The 20,018-nt window shown below is 38.1% G+C and overlaps 1 protein-coding gene across 1 annotated transcript; it reads right to left on the bottom strand.

Annotated features, from left to right (window-relative positions):
• Positions 1–372: 372 nt before the first annotated feature.
• Positions 373–18,666, bottom strand: P2RY10 (P2Y receptor family member 10). The gene is made up of 2 exons (XM_055106514.3): positions 18,562–18,666; positions 373–3,586 (listed from the first exon to the last, which is right to left on the bottom strand). The coding sequence occupies exon 2, from the start codon at positions 3,571–3,573 to the stop codon at positions 2,554–2,556; it is 1,020 nt and encodes a 339-aa protein (XP_054962489.1). The 5' UTR covers positions 3,574–3,586; positions 18,562–18,666; the 3' UTR covers positions 373–2,553.
• Between the last annotated feature and the right edge of the window lie 1,352 nt (positions 18,667–20,018).

The following is a 20,018-nucleotide window of genomic DNA, read 5'->3' as shown; positions in this document are numbered from 1 at the left end:
CATTTTTTGCTAAATTCCTTCCCATTTTTGCCAAAACTCTCAGAAGTTTAAACAGTCTTTCATCAGTGTTATGAGATACTGAATGGGTTCTATGTGGATTTTGATAAGTGCCTTGCAGAGATTCGGGGGGAATGTTTAGCTTTAGTGTTGACTTTTTGAAAAACTAATTCAAGGATGTATGTTTTGATGTCTTGTTTGTCTCAAATTGTGTGCCTGTGCCAAGCATAGGAATAACTGTTAAAATTGTTGTTTATTGTAATACCTTAAAGCAATTTCACGATTTCTTGCACTGCTATGCCATCAGCTGAAGCACTGTCACCTTTTCCTTTGACATTATGTAAGATATCCCCTTTAAAATGAAAGAACCAATAGTCGATTGCTTGAATGTTTTTATATTTTTATGTTTTTCTCTCTCACCACATTAGAGATTCACATGTCAAAAAAAAAGTTCAAAGATTCCACTTAAATGGTAGTCAAAATAAAAAGCATGTTGTTTAATTTGCCAACTATTCCATAAATCCTGTGCTTGAAGCGCTACCTTTTATCAACCACTTGAAAGGAAGGAATACGAAGTGTGACTCTTGAGGATTGCGGTTCCATTTCTCCACAGACATAGCAGGGTGTGTAGTTCCAAATGGGTTTCTTCCAAAGTCATCTCCTCAGAGTAGGACTGTCTGTGTAGTCATTCTGATAATGTTGCCATTAACTACAAGCACATCTGAAAACCCTCATAAGGAAGTGCCATTAGATCCAGATTAATAAAGTACAAGGAAAACCAGTTTAATTACTTTATAAATGCATAACTCTTTCTTTTCCCAGTGAGAGATCTTTTTAAAAAAATTCTCCTTTTTTTGCTATTCATTCTTCCATAGTCACTCTGTTCAAATGAATATTCTCAGAACTACTACTTCTTTCTCCTCCCTTCACACCAAATGTCTATGCTATTTATATTGCAGACATAAAAGATAAGAGTGATGAGGTCAGCTTCATAAATGTCAACCTGATAAGCTGAGGGATTGTTTGTATTCAAATTCTTTAAAATGGTGCTGAAACAACAACCACAACATTTTAAAAAAATAAGATAAAAAGATTGTCAGAAAGAGGACACACACTTTTCTCATATTTATGACGGATAATACTTTCTGTTTCTAATGCAGATATTGTCAATTATGCTCACAGAAATCTTCTTAAAAGTTTCTAAAAAACAAATTTGTTTACAATATTATATAGCTATATTTAGGAAAAGTGAGCTTAGGCGAACTCCACACAAATTTCCAGGTTTTATAGAATGTTTATCACTCCATAGGGTTTTTTTTTTACCTACTTATGAGGTTTGTAGGACTTGTATCATGCCTTAAAATATACATTTTTTAGAAATAATGAACTATTTGAGTTTCCTATACTCCTTATCATCAGGATTCTCTACCTTGGAACAGTATTAGGACAACACATCTATTTACCACTTAAGACCTTGTGGTCTGAAGCTTGACATGCCAAACCCACAACCCACAGGTTTTTTGGAGAATTCCAGGCAAACCATGTTGAAATGGCCTTGATCTCATGTGGCTTAGCTTTAGTCTGTCTTCATCATTGAAGGCTAATTTAGTATAGACCTAATAAATGTAACAACAAAAGCAAGGGAATAACATAAGCATATATGGTGTATTATACTGGACCAATTTTGGCTAACCACTCTTGATCCTGAGGCAAATTGCTTAACCTCTCTGAAGTTCCATTTATTCATTTGTATCGGCAACTTCCACAGGTTTATTAGGAGGGCAAGATGAGATGTTATGTGTGGAAGAGTGGGAAGGGGGCGAGGGATAGAAGACTACAAATGTGGTGCAGTGTATACTGCTCGGGTGATGGCTGCACCAAAATCTCACAAATCACCACTAAAGAACTTACTCATGTAACCAAATACCACCTGTACCCCAATAACTTATGAAAAAAAAAAGAAAGTACCTAACAAAGTGACAACCGAGAACACAATAGGCACTCAACACATTTTCAAGGAATGAATGAATTTCCATGCCTTTTCTTTAATAACAGGCTTGTGGTCCTGAAATTTATGCACATATTGCTTCAATTCTTCACACTGTCTTGCCTGTTAGAAAAATTTACCTGTTAGAAAGATTAGACATTTTTACTCTCACTCAGAATTTAAGGTCTTTATATGAAAGATTTTTTTTTTTACATCTAGGAAAAATTCACATATTTACTGTGCATTATTAACAATAACTTATTGAAAAAAATTTAAGGTAAACTATTCAACTTTTATTTACATCTGTAAAAACTTGATCTAGGTTTCTTAAATAAGAAAGTGGCTTGAATTTTAAAGAGGAATCAGGTAAATCTATTTTCTCTTCCTCTCTCACGTTTTTCACACTCTGCCTTCACCATCACACCCCTGTTGACTGTGAATATTACACAAAAGTACTTATTTCTGTTTTTTACAAGGTTCAATTAAAGAAATTGGTTGACAATTCTGGCCTTTGGAAAAAGACAAGGAACGTAGGTAAACAAAGGCGTAATTAAAGAGATATCTTAATTTTAGCCAATCATTGATGAACCACTCTCCTTGCTCATGAGGCGGGAGCGGGTCACAGAATTGCCATGGCGGGATAGTTGGTCACGAAACTCTGAAGCCATAAAGTAATAAAGAATTGGATCCAAAAGGCAGCAGAGACTTGCAAGGCACAGGCAAAAAGGGTGGAAATACAGTGCGATTCGCACAACGGGACAACTGCTAATGATGGTTTCCTTTACCATGGCGTAAAAAATAAAGTTAATATGATAGGGAGTGAAGCAGATGAAGAAGACTGCAGCACACATGAACACCATCCGCAGTGCTTTCTGCCTCTCACTGATCCCTTGGAAAGCCATTGGTGGCTGTCTCAAGGATATAGTAGTTTTCCAGGTACACCATGCGATGATGATCACTGGGATCACAAATCCTGCAAGCTCAGCAACTGTAATCATCCCGACCAACGCAACTGCATTCATTTGCTTGTATCCAAGATCAGCAAAGCAGGACTTGTTGTTGTTTAAGTCTGTGCTTCTCAGGATGGGAAATGGCAAACAGGCAGTCCCCACAATGATCCAGATGGCAGCACTGATGCCCACATCGTACCTACGCTTCCAGTCTCTGGCCCTGAAGGGCTTGAGGAGAAAAAAGCACCTTTGAAGACTGATGCACGTCAGGAAACAAATGCTGGCATACATGTTGAGATACTTCAGGTAGAAGCAGAGCAGGCAAAGGGCTCTCTGGAAAGGCCAGTGGTGGCTGATGTAATAGTAAATCCGGAGGGGTAAAGATAATACATGAGCAAGGTCAGCCACAGAGAGGTTGATCATGAAAATGATGGCTTTATTTTTCTTGCTGATGAAGCGGCACAGAACCCACAAGGCTGCACTGTTAGCCAGAAGACCAGGAATGAATATGAGGATATAGGTGGTTGCATAGAGGGAGTATTGAAATTTCACATTAGTGACATTACAGTAAATCTCAGCAGTGCTGGTACTGTTGCTACCCATCTTGAATGTTTCAGTGTATTTGTCAAGGTTAGCCATGGATTTATGGTTCCTGCCCAAAGTAAAACAAAATAAAGAGTATAATGGTTAATTAGTTCTTTAGTTAACACCTAGATCTCTCTTTTATACTTACAGAGGCACAGACTATTAGAATTAGAAGAGACATGTTTACATATAAAGAATTAGAGGCTCAAGGAAAATATAGTACTGGTCCAAAGTCACCCAATGTAACAGTTAAGGAACCATAAAATTGTCCCACAACTGCCCCCCACCCCCAGATTCTCTAAGTTGTATTTTGCAGGCTAAGATGTCTTGAAATGTTAAATCTTTTATTCTGACCACAGCAAAAACAGCATAGAATTCGATTATATTTATTTTGACTCCAAATTTGTCTTGTCCAAAGCCCTGGTTAGAATAAATACTGCTCACTCCTAATTGCAGTAGTAGAAATTTAGCCTCACTTTTTAGGTTCCCTCCCTGTCCTTTGTCTGCCATTTTGCTCTTTGGGTCCTGGCTTCTTATCTTGGAACCCCATCACTTGAAAAATTTTCCTGCCTCCTTAAGCCTGCATTGTCAGTGTCCCGGCTGATCTTCAAGACCTGAGAATGTGGCCTCATTATTCTATCATAATAACTTGTGACTCTAGGTTATCCTGCAGTTTGTCTCTCTCCCTAGGCTTGGGTATCCAAATTTACATAAAAAGCTTTAATAATACATGAATTTAGAAGCTAAAATAGAGTATTTTCCTTCATATAATCTTGGAGGGGAAAAGACCAATTCTACCTCTAAGTAGAATCCTGCATTGGTGTGGCAACATTCACATGGCATATTATCCAACAGTCACAATACTTTGGGCACTAGCAATGCTTGTGGGCACTAGCAAAACAGGGCCATTGAAACCATTTTTGAAGACAGTTTAAAATGTAATGCTTTCTTTATTCATTAAAGTAATCATTATGAAGAGATTCCTTCTTTTTTGGACTTCCTTAATCATATTTTATGATTTAGTATGGTTTTTATTATGTGTTGTATTAAGGTATAGAGAGAGTAGAGTAATCTTTAGAGATTATCAGAGGCTAGGCATGGAATTATGCTGATTGCCTGCAGATAAGAATGGTAGGAGAGCAACAGATTCCTCATTTTGCTTTAACTATCTTGTAGAATTTCAGACTGGGAAGGACCTTTGGAAATCATCAAATTCACTCTCCACATAATATAGATAGAAGCAAGGCCCAGAGAGAGGAGTTTATTATGGCCACACAGCTATTAATGGAAGATCTGAGACTCGAAATGGGAGGACAAGGGACCTTGCTTCTATGCACACCCTTCTCCTCATCTTTGTTTTTCTCCCCATGACAAAGTTCACAAACATACCTTCTGTGCATATTGCAGGAATGTTTACTGTATTTCGAGCTAGAAGTGGAAAAAAAAAACAATGTACTGAGGTTGTTTCTCAGATGGGGAAGGGTTTCTGTTGTTTATTGTTTTTATTTTGTTTTGTTTAAAGTAAGTTTACAAAAAGCAAAGAAGTAACCTGGTTTTAGATTCTCCTCATGAGTAGCAGAATGGCTTCCTGTCATATTAAGTCCTGCTCCAGGAAATAGAGCTGTGCTAACAAAAACAGAGCCTCAAGTGATGAATTCACAGATAAAAGAGTGTGGCTGTTATGAGCTGCTGTTACTGTAAATAAAACTTTTGCTTTCCCCCATTCTATTCCATCTCCCTATTTGCCCTCTTATTTGTGATACATCTTAAACAGTCATGCAGTCATCTTGCTTATGTATGTGTTACTTAGAATGGAGGGTGGAAGGGACTCTCACAAATGGAAAGGCAGGAAATAATTATCATGTGGTGATGATCAAGGATGTATCCCAAAATCTGTAATGGATGTTTTCAAGTGTGTTTATTTAATTTAATTTTCACAACTGTCCTAAGATGTAGGAACTATTATCACCCTATGATCTAGATTAAAAAACTGAGCTTCAGAGACATTCAGTAAATTGCCTTAAGTAGCAAAGCTAGAAAATGGTAAAGATAGGATTTACTATCATTCCTGGCTTGCTCTGAAGCGTGTGGTATTTCCACTATGCCACTTTCCTCTCCCTGACTAGGAGAGACTACTTAGTAGAATTTGGCTGTCTTAACTATCACTCCACATGCCTTTGCATGCTCATAGCTTAGCTCCCACTTGTAAGTGAGAATACCTGGTTTTTGGTTTTCTACTCCTGTGTTACTTCACTTAGAATAATGGCCTCCAGCTCCATCCACGTTGCTACAAAAGACATTATTTCGATTTCACTGTGACATGTGAAGAGCACATTGTGGCAGAACCATTCTAATCCCATAGTAGGAACTTATATAACACTAGAATTCGTCTAGTTGGACAGTCAGAATAGAAGTAAACACCTGTCCCTACTTATGCCACACTGTTCCCACCCTACCACCTACTTTGATTTTAGTGTTGGCACTGCTTCTACTATCAACTATTGTCCACACACAGGCAGTGAGAGAGCAAAGAAAGATCCATCAGTGCATTACAATTTCAAGAACTAAGAATTGTTCATAACCTTACTCTCCTGCAGTCACACTTCCACTTTTGCACTTAAAAGAAATGGCTATTTGTTTTAGCTTCACTGGTGCAGAAAGTTTCACTTACAAAATGGGCATGTTCTGTTCACACCTCCCTGTTAAATAACAGAGCCCAATTATGCCAGAACAGCAAGCTAGAGGTCAAGTTTACACCTTTTTTTATTTTTTAAATGTGGGTTCTTATGCTTCTGCAATTCACAGTTCATTGTGAGCGTAGAGATTTGCATGGCTTGTTTCCAAAAACCTCTTTTTTGCTTCAGACTGAAGGGAAGGTAAGAAGGGCTTTTTTTCCCCCAAATCTTCTTAGTGACCATTAGATGTAAAATCCCCGTGATGAGGAGAGGCAGAAGGTATTTATTTGGGGTTGAGCAGAAACATAGACTCTCTTAGAGGGAATACTTAGCTTGCTATGGACAATTGTGTCATTTCTGAAATATAAGAAAGGAGAAGCTAAGAAGCCACTAACAAGAAAATCCTGGATGGAAGGACTAAAATCAGAGTATATTCCTTCTCTCTGTTCCCTCACTCCATCCCTCTGTCTCTCTCTCTCTCTTTCTCTCTGTGTGTGTGTATGTGTGTGTGTGTGTGTGTGTGTGTGTCTTTCTCTTCCTCTGTCTATCTATGAGTCTGGCTCTATTGTTGCCTACTTGTGGGCAGTTTGCTCCCTTTGTGTTGCCAATTTCTCTCCCCTCCAATCTGGACATATTCTTGGTTCCTGTCTCACAGGGATGTGGGATTGGTGATTCATTCCTGAGTCTGTGCTTCCCTTTTCAGTCAGTGACCTGACTCCCCTCCCAGACACTCAAGCTAGAAATTAGGGAGTAATTCTGACCTTTGCCACTATATTTCCTCCCATAGACAATAAAAACCCAGAAAACCCAGGTAATTCTTCCTTCCATGTAAAATCTTCTCTAACCTATCTCCACCTCTACTGTCACCATCCTAATCCAGGCTGCTGTCATCAACCCTATTGGCTATTGCAACAGCTCCCTTACTAAACTGTTTACATTCCAGTCCTTCCCCTAAAGTTCATTCTCCATACCATGTCTAACATTAACATTAAGTATGACTACCACTTATTTGGGGCTGCCTTTTATTTACAGGCTAAACACTTTATTCATTATCTCATCCATCCTCACAGGAGTCCTATGATTATTTCCACATTGCAGATGAGAAAATTGAGGCTCAAAGAGGTTAAATAAGTGGTGCTGACGTCACAAAATTCACATCTCTGGTTCCTTTTAATCTCAATCTGTGGGTCTAAGAGACCTTAACCACTCACTCGATCTAGGTAATCCTATACATCATTACACACTCTCACACTCTCTGTTCTTTCTCTTTTTAGCATCAACATTTGTAATTTAGGGTTTTTTTAAATTTGTTTGTTGGTTATTACTCTCACTGTGCTCTTAAGTCCATCAGTGCCACAAAAAGATCTCCTTTGTTCATCACCATATAGCCAGGACCTAGCCTAGTAAGCATTCAAAGAACATATAAAAAGTATAATTGAACTGAACTGCTTAAACAATAGTTCAAAGTTTCTGTTTAGAAGTATTAAGCATAAATTAAAAACCTTGATATATCAACTAGTACATTTCTGATGCCGACTATTTCCCTAAAATGTTGTCTTCTGACTTGGGCTTCTCCTATCAATATTCCCTGCACCTATCCTTTTCACCTCAGAAAAGCAATACCTGTAGAGACCTGAGAAAAGAGAAAAGAAATCAATTTAGAAATCACAGGTGGTCAGACATATCCTATGGGTAGAAACTAGCATAGTCCAAGGTCTCAGGGTACCATCAATACTATTATCTGGACCTCAAGAAAAGGACAGCTTCATGATTTGCTTTCAAAGTTATCTCAACCTTTTATTTTTCTTGGTTGTCATTCTGTGAAGGAAATCAGAAAATGACTTGTTATCCACCTACACATGGGAGTGAGGAGGCTGCGTCTGTAATCACTAAAGCTCTCTGCATTTGAAAAGAAAACATAAAGGGAAATAACTCTATTTACTTTTCCATGGCTTTTTGAGGACTTTGGCTGCTTTAAAGCCCACACTCAATCAGCATATATTCAATAAGCCCCATCCTATGAGCTATTTGCTAGGTTCTACGGAGAATATAGAATCATCCACAACGATCTGTGTCCCTGAGAAACTTCCTATCTTTTAAAGGTGAAGGAAATACAAATATTTTACCCTAAAATATATTTCTTTAAAATATTTTGAAATGATTGCCTCAGGGCTCACAGACTGAGGTGGGGAAAATTTGCATTTGCAAAGAATCTCCATTAATGTAGCCATGCCTCCCCGTTCTATGCTTTTCTCAGATCCAGGAGAGATTGAGCATCTTTAAAAGTTGGAAAAGAAACATTTACCATCTGTTCTCTCTGACAGAGGTTTCATCTATAACAAGGCCAACTCTGTTACCAAGCCTCTTACTTCCTTCCTCCAATAACTTGTCTTGCCACCAAAAACTGTTTTTGAACATACTCTGAGTTCACATTTATTCTGTAATTTCAAGATGGTATATAAACTTTTCTTACCTATTGGGAAATTGAGTCTTCATTCTGAAGGCTCATGTGTATATACTTTAAATAAATTTGTATTCCTTATCTCATATTAATCAATCTGCCTCATGCCAGTGATTTTGTAGCAAACCTTGAGAGGGCCAAGAGCCTATGGTCCCCATAGGGGTAACATTTAAAAATCTCTAACATCACAATCAGTGAATAGCAACAATTGAAGTGAATGGCACAGGTGATGAGAATCCCTCATGTTGGCACAGCATCATTCCTGTGAATTAATTAGGAGAGATACCAGTACTATTTTAGCTGCTAAAGATAACATATAGGATTTAAATAGAACAATGGATACTTTAGGAAATGTGAGGTAAACTTTATCTCTTACCTCATCACCATCTTTATTTTTCTCTCCACCCCGTCCCCGTCCCCGTTTTCTGCCGCTGGAGAGAAAAATAAAGAGGGTGGCTGGGGAAGAGATAAAGTTAACCTCACTTTGTCTGAATTATCGATTGTTCTCTTTAAATCCTAGCGACCTTTCAAAGGTGAGGTCAAGTTGATCTCTTCAAAAATTCTCCATAAGCATGACCGTTTTTACTGGTTATTATTAGTATAATTCATCTGAATCTTAACAGTTTGTGATTTCATCCAAGTAGACATTCTGCTATGTGGGTGTCCTATATGCTAATTGCAAAGGATGATGGAGTGGAATGGGAAATTCCAGAGAAAAATAATCCATGGTTGTTGCCTTCAATAAGTTTACAGTCACATGTGATAGCCATAAGTAACTAACCATAACGGATTTCAGAAACATTTCATGAAAGAGGTAACAAAGACATTTCTGTGGAAGCAGAAATAAAGCCTGCATAGAACGGAAAGACTGGAAGTCAATTTTTTAATAAGCAGTTTTGGGAATGGGCAGGATTTTGGAGAAGAAAAGATCGGAAAGGTTTCCAGGGATGGATAAATAACATCCAAGGTTTCCAAAGTATAAAAATGAATGATATATCTAAAGGAAAAATAATAATTCTATTCCACCTGGTGAATAGGATAACATGGTGGGGAGGGTGAAATGAGAGGTATGATTGAAGGAAGGTAGTGAAAGGGAAAAGAGACTATAAAGGTAGATGGTACCGGGTCATGAAAGATTTTTAATGACAGATTTTTAATGCACTTCATGATGAATCATCAAAGGATTCTGTGAAGAGATGCGATATCACCATACTTGTGTTTTAGAAAGATCAGGTTGCTGGCCAGGTGTGGTGGCTCACACCTGTAAACCTAGCACATTGGGATGCCCAGGTGGGTGGATCGCTTGAGCTCAAGAGTTTAAGACCAGCCTCGGTAACATGGTGAAACCTCATCTCTACAAAAAAATATAAAAATTAGCTGGGTGCGGTGGCACGCCTATGTGGTCCCAGCCACTCAGGAGGCTGAGGTGGGAGGATCGCTTGAGCCGGGGAGACAGATGTTGCAGTGAGTTGAGATTGCACCACTACACTCCAGCCTGGGTGATAGAGCAAGACCCCATCTCAAAAATAAATAATACTTTAAAAATGAATACATAAAAAATAGAAAGGTCACGCTGGCAACCATGTGGAAGATGAATTGAAGAAATGGGACACAGGGAATCCAAATCACTTTGGGAGTATGTAGGAAGACCAACAGTTGAGGTTTGCCTGTGACTGAGGGTTTTTTGGGACATAGTATTTTCAGTGCTAAACCTGTGACAGTCCAAAGCAAAGGGAATAGTTGGTCACCCTATTAGATTAGAATTTAAAGTAAAAGTCAGATATGGAATTGAGCAATTTTGAAGACTGCTTGAGGAGTCAAAGGTGATTTCATTTATAAAACATGAAATGTTATAAAAAAGGTATCACAGTTTTGCACTTTTCCAAAGCAACTTCATATGCAGCAACTAACAGCATTCACTTCTGCTGATGATCTGAATCCATTAACCTATTTCTTATTCCAATATTTTTCAATTTTGTACTATCTGCCAACCCTCATCAATTCCTAACTCTTCAAATGGTTTTCTTTCTCTAACATAATGACTGAGCTTCACTACAAATTGCACTATACTAACTTGCACCATACATTTCCAGAAACCTTCAATATCTAAATGCTTCCATTTCTCCTAGTCTCACATAGCATCCTCCCTCATCTTATTTCCTCCTGTGTCTAACCCAGATTAAATAGTTGGCCAAATTATCCACTCTTACACAAGAATACACAACTTCTTTGTTCTCCATTCTCCTGCTGCACCAGCCTGGCAAGGCCCTAATCGCAGGTTAAGTCCACAACAGGTTTTCTTTCTTACTATCCAAATGGCTCAATTATCCTGTTGAAATACTAGTGTGTATTTGAAATGGCACAAATGGAAATTAATGATCTCCAGTCTAAAATTATTTTCCTCTACCCTCTTTTTACATGAACCTGATTAGTATCTTCTCCTATTCCCATGGTGGCTAATCAGCCCCTTTTCTATTATGCTAAAGCTTCTTCCTCTCTCTCCTGCTCCCCATCCACCACTTTTCTCGGAAGACTATTTGTTTTAGCCCTCAGCTCAAAGAGTAAATTGAGATTATTAGGTGAGAAGAAATCAACTTCATCTACTGTCCTTTTCTAACACACATAATTTTATTTATAGCAGCACTCTTCTTACTTCCCAACACAGCTGTCCTTCCTGCTGCTCAAGATGAATTATCACACTCTTCTAACCTCCCTCAGGTTTCTCTTTCATTGATTGTTCCCTTTCACTCCTAGAAAATCATGGTTTTCTACACTCTCAGCTAGAGCTTTTTCATCAAGTCTCTCCAACTCCCAAAGTAATTTTCTTGTCTACGCACCTTATTCTAGCTCTTTGTTGCCTTCCTGCCCTTCTCTCCATAGTTGTTTACACCAGTTTTTTTCTTTTCCTCACTTTATATCCATTCTTTAATGCACTTCAAGGTGGCATACATGTCCCCACAACCTCACTTCAGTCAGTACTTCTGTGGCTTTGAATTACCCAGAAAGAGGTGAGAATAGAATTCCCAGTGCCTCCAATGCCAGCCTTACAGAAGTAATTACTCTTGGTACCTCTAGTTTGAAGTGCTCTGTCCAGGGTACATACTTCCTATTCCAAAGGTCAGGACCATTAAAAGAGATGCCTTTTCACTTGAAAGAAGGGTATGTTGGTGAGTGCCAAATCCTGAAGGGAATGACCAGCATAGAGTTTTAACCTAATAAGAAAAGCAGAAAAATCAGCCACCATCTCTGAAATAACAGGATTCACTTACAAAGTGTGTCTCTAAATACTATACAGCCATAAAAAGAATGAGATCATTTCCTTTGCAGGGACATGGATGGAGTTGGAAGCCATTATCCTTAGCAATCTAATGCAGGAATGGAAAACCAAACACCACATGTTCTCACTTATAAGTGGGAGCTGAATGATGGGAACACATGGACACATGGTGAGAAACAAGAAACATTGGAGTCTGTTGGGAGCTGTTGGGTGAGAGAGAGCATCAGGAAGAATAGCTAATGGATGCTGGGCTTAATAACTAGGTGATGGGATGATCTTTGCAGCAAACGACCATGACACACATTTACCTATGTCACAACCCTGCACATCCTGCACATGTACCCCTAAACTTAAAATAAAAGTTGAAGAAAATATGGACAAAAAAACAAAAATCAAAGTATGGCTCTAAAGATGTTCCTGATAATAAAAATGGCACGCACAAAGTTATGACTAAAACTCCATCATATTCCTTTTTTACCTGGAGCCCAACTCAGAGGTCAATATTTTACTTCTGTCTCAATATCGCATCTCAACTCCCATTTTTTCCTTACATCGGGCAACCCTACTCTCACTCCCCTCTTCTTCGAACACCTACTGAATTTATAGGCTGCACTGTGAGAAGGTAAGACTACAGAGCATAGGCACATATTAGCAGAGCCTTAGGCATTTTTACTTGTAAAGTCTCTCCCATGAAACACTCTCCTAAACAACAGCCATAATCTTTCTCCTTTCTGCTACTGAAGAAAATGTGGTCAAAGCAAGAATAATAAGGTTTTAGTCTAAGAAATCTGAACACCTAAGAGCTTTAAAGAAGGCAATCCAGCTTTCTTTTTGAAATCCAACAGGAATCCCTTAAACTTAATTAGGAATTTGATCACTGAAAACTTTATTTTGTGGAAACAACTAAATGTTTTCTCAGAATACAAAGGTATGGAAGGTCTTTAAATATGATTCATTGGAGCTGAGCCCAAAATCTTACTAGATACTAATACCATCTACCCAAAAGCAGCTGCTCTTCCCAACCAACTAGCTCAACGTTGTGGTTTTCACAAAGTTACAGCCAAACCGAGCTTATATTATTATGGCATCAGAATTTATATTAGTTTCCTAAGTCCCAGTGAGGAAATTTCCACATCCTGTCAGTAACTAGCTAAGTGCTATTCACGTTACCTCTAATCTTTGTAAGAATTCTAGTTAATTACTATTATACTCCTTTACAGATTAGAAAATGGAGTCTCAGCAGGAGTAAGTGACTTTCTGCAGTCAGAGTTATGATTTCAGCTTTAATAAGGCTTTTCATAAGCCCAGAAAGCTAAAGTTATTTTTAGCTGAATAACTTATTATATGGACAGAAACATATTTTAAAGTGGTATTTCTGTGGATAAGACTGTTCCTCAGAGATAAAAAAGCTATTGTTTTCGGTTCTAGTTCTAGCAGTTTTATGCATATGCACTATGCATATATGGCAAATTGCTGCCCACCAGGTGTCAGGATAGGATTATATCAAAACCAGCATTCTTTATGGAGTTGTGCTTATGAATTCAAATTGTAACAAATCTGTAGATAGAAGTAATGGAACAATTTCTTTACAACAGGAGTGATCTGAATAGGACAAGACTTGCTGTAGGATACAGAAGACTCAAAAGCAGTATAATATATAGAAAAGTGTACTGGATTTGTAGCTAAGATACTTGGATTTCAGTAATATTTATATACTCTTTGTGCTGCTCTGATACGCTCTTTCCCTTCTGTGAGTTTCATTTCCTCATTATTAAAATAATATGATTTGAACTAGATGGCCTTTAACTCCCTTCTAGCTCTCATTTGGCATGATTTCATGAGAATTCCCCCTCTGAACCCTGCTCCTAACTAATATCATCACCATTGACACTGCCACCATTTATGCAGTTGGTACCAACTCCATAAATCTTCACTCTCAATCTTCCCTGTCTTTTCACCACTCATCAGTAAGTCACTGGCACCACTAAGTAAACATGTTTATCAAATTTACTTCTCCATTTTATTTGATGCTGAAGCCTGTCTGTGGGCTTGTCATCCTGGGAGGGGAAGAAAAAATTAAACAGAGAAAAAAAGTTGCTGATGGGGGCCCCTCCCACTCTCTAGAGGATAACTTTTACATGTCATCTGGGAACTTAACTTGCTTTGCCTCATCTTACCTTTTTCTTTTATTTTTTAACCACTAAATTTCACATGAATTATCCAAGCCAATCTGATCTCCATGACCCCGGTGTTCTTCATTCAGCCGCTTACAACCAGAACCAAAGAGTAGCAGCTAGAATTGGAAACTCTGCTGTTTCCTGAATAAATCTACATCAACTCCAAATAAGCCTGGTTGACATCAGATACACACAAATTTGGACACATTCTGCAAGTATAGACATTTTCTTCTGTTAGAGGAAGTGAAAATTATTTTTATCCTTAAAATGAATTAAAGCAATTAGACCATTAACAAAACAACAACTTAAAGTTTGAATTTGAACTTTCATGCAGGAATATGTATTGGACTTTCAATCATTTAGGAAGGCGGCCTAATTAGATATCATTTTTGCAGCTGTGGCAGCATTTTATGGGTGGAAATAATCATGTTCTTTGGAAGACCTGGTATCATATCATGTCTCAATTGTCGGTTCTCTGGCCTGAAACAATTCACTTCATATCACCAGGCTTCAGTTTCCTCTTTTGTAAAATTAGAATGTTTCCTGCCACATAATTTGTTTTGAACATTAAAGAAAAATGTGTCTGAAAATAATAATCCGAGTAAACAGACAACCCACAGAATGAGAGAAAATATTTGCAGACTATGCATCTGACAAAGGACTAGAAACTAGAATCTACAAGGAACTCAAACAAGTCAGCAATAGAAAGAGAAATAATCCCATTATAGAGTGGGCAAAGGACACAAATAGAGGTTCCTCAAAAGAAGATATACAAATGGCCAACAAACACGAAAAAATTCTCGACATCACTAATCGTCAGAGAAATGCAAATTAAAACCAGAATAAAATAGCACGTTACTGCAAGAATGGCTATTATTAAAAAGTGAAAAAAAAATAGATGCTGGTATATATGTGGATAAAAGAGAAAGCTTCTACACTGCTGGTAGAAATGTAAATTAGTACAACTTCTATAGAAAACAGTATGGAGATTCCTTAAAGAGCTACAAGTAAATCTACCATTTGATACAGCAATCCTACTAAACACAATTGCAAAGATGTGGAATGAATCTATGTGCCAATTGACTAATGAGTGGATAAAGTAAATGTGGTGTATATACACTATGTAATACTCCTCAGCCATAAAAAGGATCGCAATAATGTATTTTTGCAGTAACTTGGATGGAGGTGGAGTCCACTATTCTAAGTAAAGTAACACAGGAGTGAAAAATAAAAAAACAGATGTTCTCACTTATAAGTGACAGATAAGCTATGATTATGCAAAGGTATACAGAGTGATATAATGGAATCTAGAGACTCAGAAGGGGGTGGTTGAGACAGGCTAGGCATAAAAATATTACACATTAGGTACAATGTGCACTACTGAGGTGGTGGGTGCACTAAAAATCTCAGAATTTACTGCTATATAATTTACCCATGCAACAGAAAAAAACACTTGTAGTTCAAAAAATATTGAAATAGAAATGAAAAAAAGAAAATGTGTGTAAAAGTACCTATTTTCATGTCTGATACCCAATAAGTATTAAATAAATGTGAGTTCATTTCCTCATTATTTGTACACAGAGTCATCTCCAAGGGCCTTTGGTTGGATCCTGTACATTTCTGGATTTAGAAAATCCCCTAAGAAGTGTAGTTGTAGCAGAGGACTAGAATATCTAGAGCAGTAATTTTTAAAGTTAAAGGGTAGAAAATAAGTGTTACTTGATAAAACATATTCCTTATTATAACAAATATATTTGGAAAACAAAATAAAAAATGTCATTATTGTTTCTACAATACAAACTGTGAAAGTACAGATCTACAAAATCCTCTTAACTGTTGGGCACTTAGTACTTGGAAAATGTCAATGTGATGGAGCAGATTTTTCTACAAGTCCAGGGTCTGGTCCCTAGGAAGGCAAGTTCACAGTAACCTTGTAGTGAAATGTTTATGTTTCTCAAAGGGAACCTTGGGTTTAAAAGATTGAGAAATGCCAACTGAGTGTCATTGTCACTGTGGAAATTAGATTTCAGAAAGTTTTATCTTTTTTCTTGCATTTTCTCATTTTTAAAAAAGGGAAATTACTTACAAAGCATTTGCCTGTGGTCTAAAAGTTGAAGCTGTCATGATAACATTACCTGAAAGAAATATAATGGCAATTGGGAAAGGATACTCAGTTCTCTTGGAGATCTGAACTACATTTCCAGAATGTCCTCTCTAGATAGATTTCCCTATTATGGCCCCATTATTCACCACTCCATAACATTTAACTATTCTTAGGTATCTAACAGCCTAACTCAAATCATTGGATTGCTAGGAAGGAAATTAGGAACCATCTATTCCAAGCCCTCTCCCATTATAATAGATGAGATTATTGAGATGCACAGAAATGAAATAACTCACCGAAGGCCACACCAGTCATTGGCAGAACTTGAACTATAACACAGACTTCTGACTCCTTATGTGTTGATCTATCTATTTGATCACTCTACCTGTGATGTATATGAACTGATACTAGGAGAAAACTTCCCCACAAAATATACTGATCTGAAGAATAAATAAACCTTTTTGCCAAAAGCTTTTAAAATAAATCATAGACCCCTGGGGAACCATTGCCCTGATTGTTAGCGCTTTTAGAAAGTCTCATTTTACTATAAACAGCTTTGTTCTCTTTGCTTGAGCCATGACAGAGAGCTATAGTATAGATAGGCAGCCTATCTTTTTTTTTTTTTTTTTGAGCCAGAGTCTTGGTCTGTCTCCCAGGCTGGAGTGCAATGGCACAGTCTCAGCTCACTGCAACCTCCATCTCCCGGTTTCGAGCGATTCTCCAGCCTCAGCTTGCCCAGTAGCTGGGATTACAGGCGCCTGCCACTGCACCCAGCTAATTTCTGTATTTTTTAGTAGAGACGGGGTTTCGCCATGTTGACCAGGCTGGTCTCGAACTCCTGACCTCAGGTGATCCACCTGTCTCGGCCTCCCAAAATGCTGGAATTACAGCGTGAGCCACCAAGCCCAGCAGGCTGGCCTGTCTTTTAAAACCCCAACTCACTTATTTCAAACCAAAACAACCCATAAATGTGTTTATTCATTTGATGTCTTCAGATTTGAGTAGTCTGTACAACTTGAACTCTACAACTTTCCCAGTTGAGCCCCAAAATAAACTGCATTTGGCCAAAGAATCTGTGTTCAACAGGAACCATCGCAAAAACAATTGCCCCAAATGTGTGATCTGATTTTGACTGTAGTTTACACCATTTTCCACCTCAGTATATCTGCATATCACCTACTTTCATAAGTGATTAATTTTACTGTGCTGCAATTGCTAAGAGATAGATTCTCCAATTAATATACATCATGATGACTCCACACATCCATTTGAACAACTGAAATAAAAATATTCTCACTTGCAGGATTCTTGGAACTGAGCCTACTCCCCTGGAAAGCACAGCCAAATCTGGTATCATTCTATCCAGCCTTATCCTGGTTCCAAATGATTTGGCACAGTCTCCCTTCAGGGACTCCTTAGCTGAAAGTCTCCTTTTGATTTAGTGATCTTAGCTCAGAAGGAGAGAGGTGCTAGTATTCAGAGTAATAGCAATAATAACTGAAAAAATGAGTGCCTCACTCATGGGCTTTGCTATCCAGTAAGGCTGAACTTCGGTCAAAATTAGCTGTCAAAGGATCAAGGAACCACTCTGACCAGACTCTGAAGTCATCTGGGATACTTTCTCCTTTCCTAACCTAAAAAATGGCAGGGTCACAAATAAATTTACAGTATTCTCTGGGAGATGCAAACTGCTGTAGGAAAAGGCAAACATGAGTTTAAAGACACAGGTCCTACATCCACCTATACCACTAACAAGCTGAGTGAACCTAAGTGTCTTCACTTCACTGGCTCTCAGTTTCCCTGACTGTATTGTGAGGGATTTGGATCTCTATGGGCCCTTTCAGCCCCCAGAATCTATTATCCTGCTTTCTACTATTTGTCTCAGTATCTCTGAAAGCTAAATTTTCCAAAGCAAGGATTTTATACCCAAAAATCTTCCTTCACGATGCAGCTGGATAAATTATACACCATAAAAAATTAAATTGACTTTTATTGGCCAAATATGTCAAGTTGTCCCAATGAGTCTCACTGAATATACTCTTCTTACCACTTTGTGCCATCTTCTCTGGTCCCACTCTATAAAGAGCCCTCATCAAAGAGTGAGCTGCATCACAGACTCCATGCTCCTGGCATAATGAAGAGGACTGATGGCATTAACGTTAACTTTGGACTCTGGTCAAGCTCAACGGTAATTATCTTTGCTCCTGTTGTAAGATGTCTGAGATGAGAAACCAGTGACAATTTTAATACAGACACTGGCACCACATCCACCTCTGTTCTGATTTTTATGATCACACCAATCTTCCCACATGAAACCACCAATCCCCAGGTGCTAGGCATTAACTTACCCTGGAGCTTAGCTGGGATAAGCACTCTTGTTTCTTTGCAGGGAGTAAAGGGTAGAAAGCTTTACTCTGGCGGCATGGATCCTGCTGATAACTGACACATTTGTTGTTGAAAGAGGAAGTTGAGTTTATCTGGTGTCTCACCACAGAAACCTTATTTGCACAAATGAAAGGTAAGTCCCTTGAGCAAATGACGTTACTCAAATTTTATTTCTTTTTATTTCATTGGTGCAGAGAAATTCAAATAGCAGGGAGTCAGAGGCTATGCATACTCACGCAATGCCTATATAACAGCCTTCCTCACCCTATCTCCTTCCTTGACAACCGACATATCTAGATTTTCACTGATTCCAGTAGGTTCCATGGTAAGATGAAATTTTCAGGAAAATCTAAAGAGTGTTTACCTAGTAACAAGAAAGCTACAGCTTGTGCAAGCCTGAGGGGCAAAGGCTGAGGAAACCTAAAAAATACAAGTCAAAATTAGAAACAGTAGAAGTACCTTTGCTTAAGTTGTTCCCTCCATCTGGAGTGCCCCTCTCCCAACCCCTTCATCTCGAGGCTCACAATTTAACACATAGTTTCATTATTTTTGTATATTTATTATCCCTTTACTAGACTGCACACTGCTTGAGGGCAAAGATCATGTCTGATTCATATCTGTATTCCCAATTTGTCCAGCACAAGGCATTTTCATGAATTGTTATTGAATGAATACATATGGGAATTAATAAATAAACAAATGCTCAAAGAATGCATGAATAAGTAAATGAACATTATTGATTACGGGGTCTCCCTCCAGTGTACTAAAATTCTGGTTTTTATGTTCAGTGTATATGGGGCCTTCAAAACTATGTGAATACAGGAAGATCATACACTTGAGGACTACAGTGTCAACTAAGTCTGAGAGTAGTTTTGAGAAACGAGGTTTAAAATGCAGCACAAACCCCTGTTGGCGTGTAAGGGAAAGAGAAGCTGACAGTATTGGAAACTAAGAGCTTGGGATGATTGATGGAAATGTCATAACTTGTGAAGACTGGCATCATCCTGGCTGATGTATGTCAAATGAAACAAGTTTAGCCTTTCAATCCCCTTCTTAATTTTGATTTCAAATGTTTATTCAGCTCCTATCTTTTGTTAATTTAGGTTTCTGAATTGGCATCCCTACTGAAAAGAGAATACACTGACAGACCAACACACATCTCAGTCCATTTGGCAGTTGTGTTCCTCCCTATGGTTAGTGTGAGCCAGTTTTCCTAGGGTAAGATTCTTCTCTGAACAAACAAAAAAATTCCAGACCTGTTGAGCTTTGAAGGCAAACCCTGGGATCCAGAAATACAAGAAATCCTTTTCTTACAACTGGCTATGATCACCACATCCCAACTTTATTTCACAGACAAAACCTTCACATTGCGAGAAGGAAGCCTACCAGTTTACTTCATTTCTGTCTTGCACGCAAGCAG

This window comes from Pan paniscus, chromosome X (genome assembly GCF_029289425.2).
Source record: "Pan paniscus chromosome X, NHGRI_mPanPan1-v2.0_pri, whole genome shotgun sequence".
In the NCBI taxonomy this organism is placed as follows: Eukaryota; Metazoa; Chordata; class Mammalia; order Primates; family Hominidae; genus Pan; species Pan paniscus.
Note: the sequence above shows the minus strand (reverse complement) of the source record. Positions and strands in the feature narration are given on the sequence as shown.

Bases quoted from the DNA above. Each gene is read 5' to 3' on its own strand.
- P2RY10 (XM_055106514.3), bottom strand. From the start codon at position 3,573: ATGGCTAACCTTGACAAATACACTGAAACATTCAAGATGGGTAGCAAC.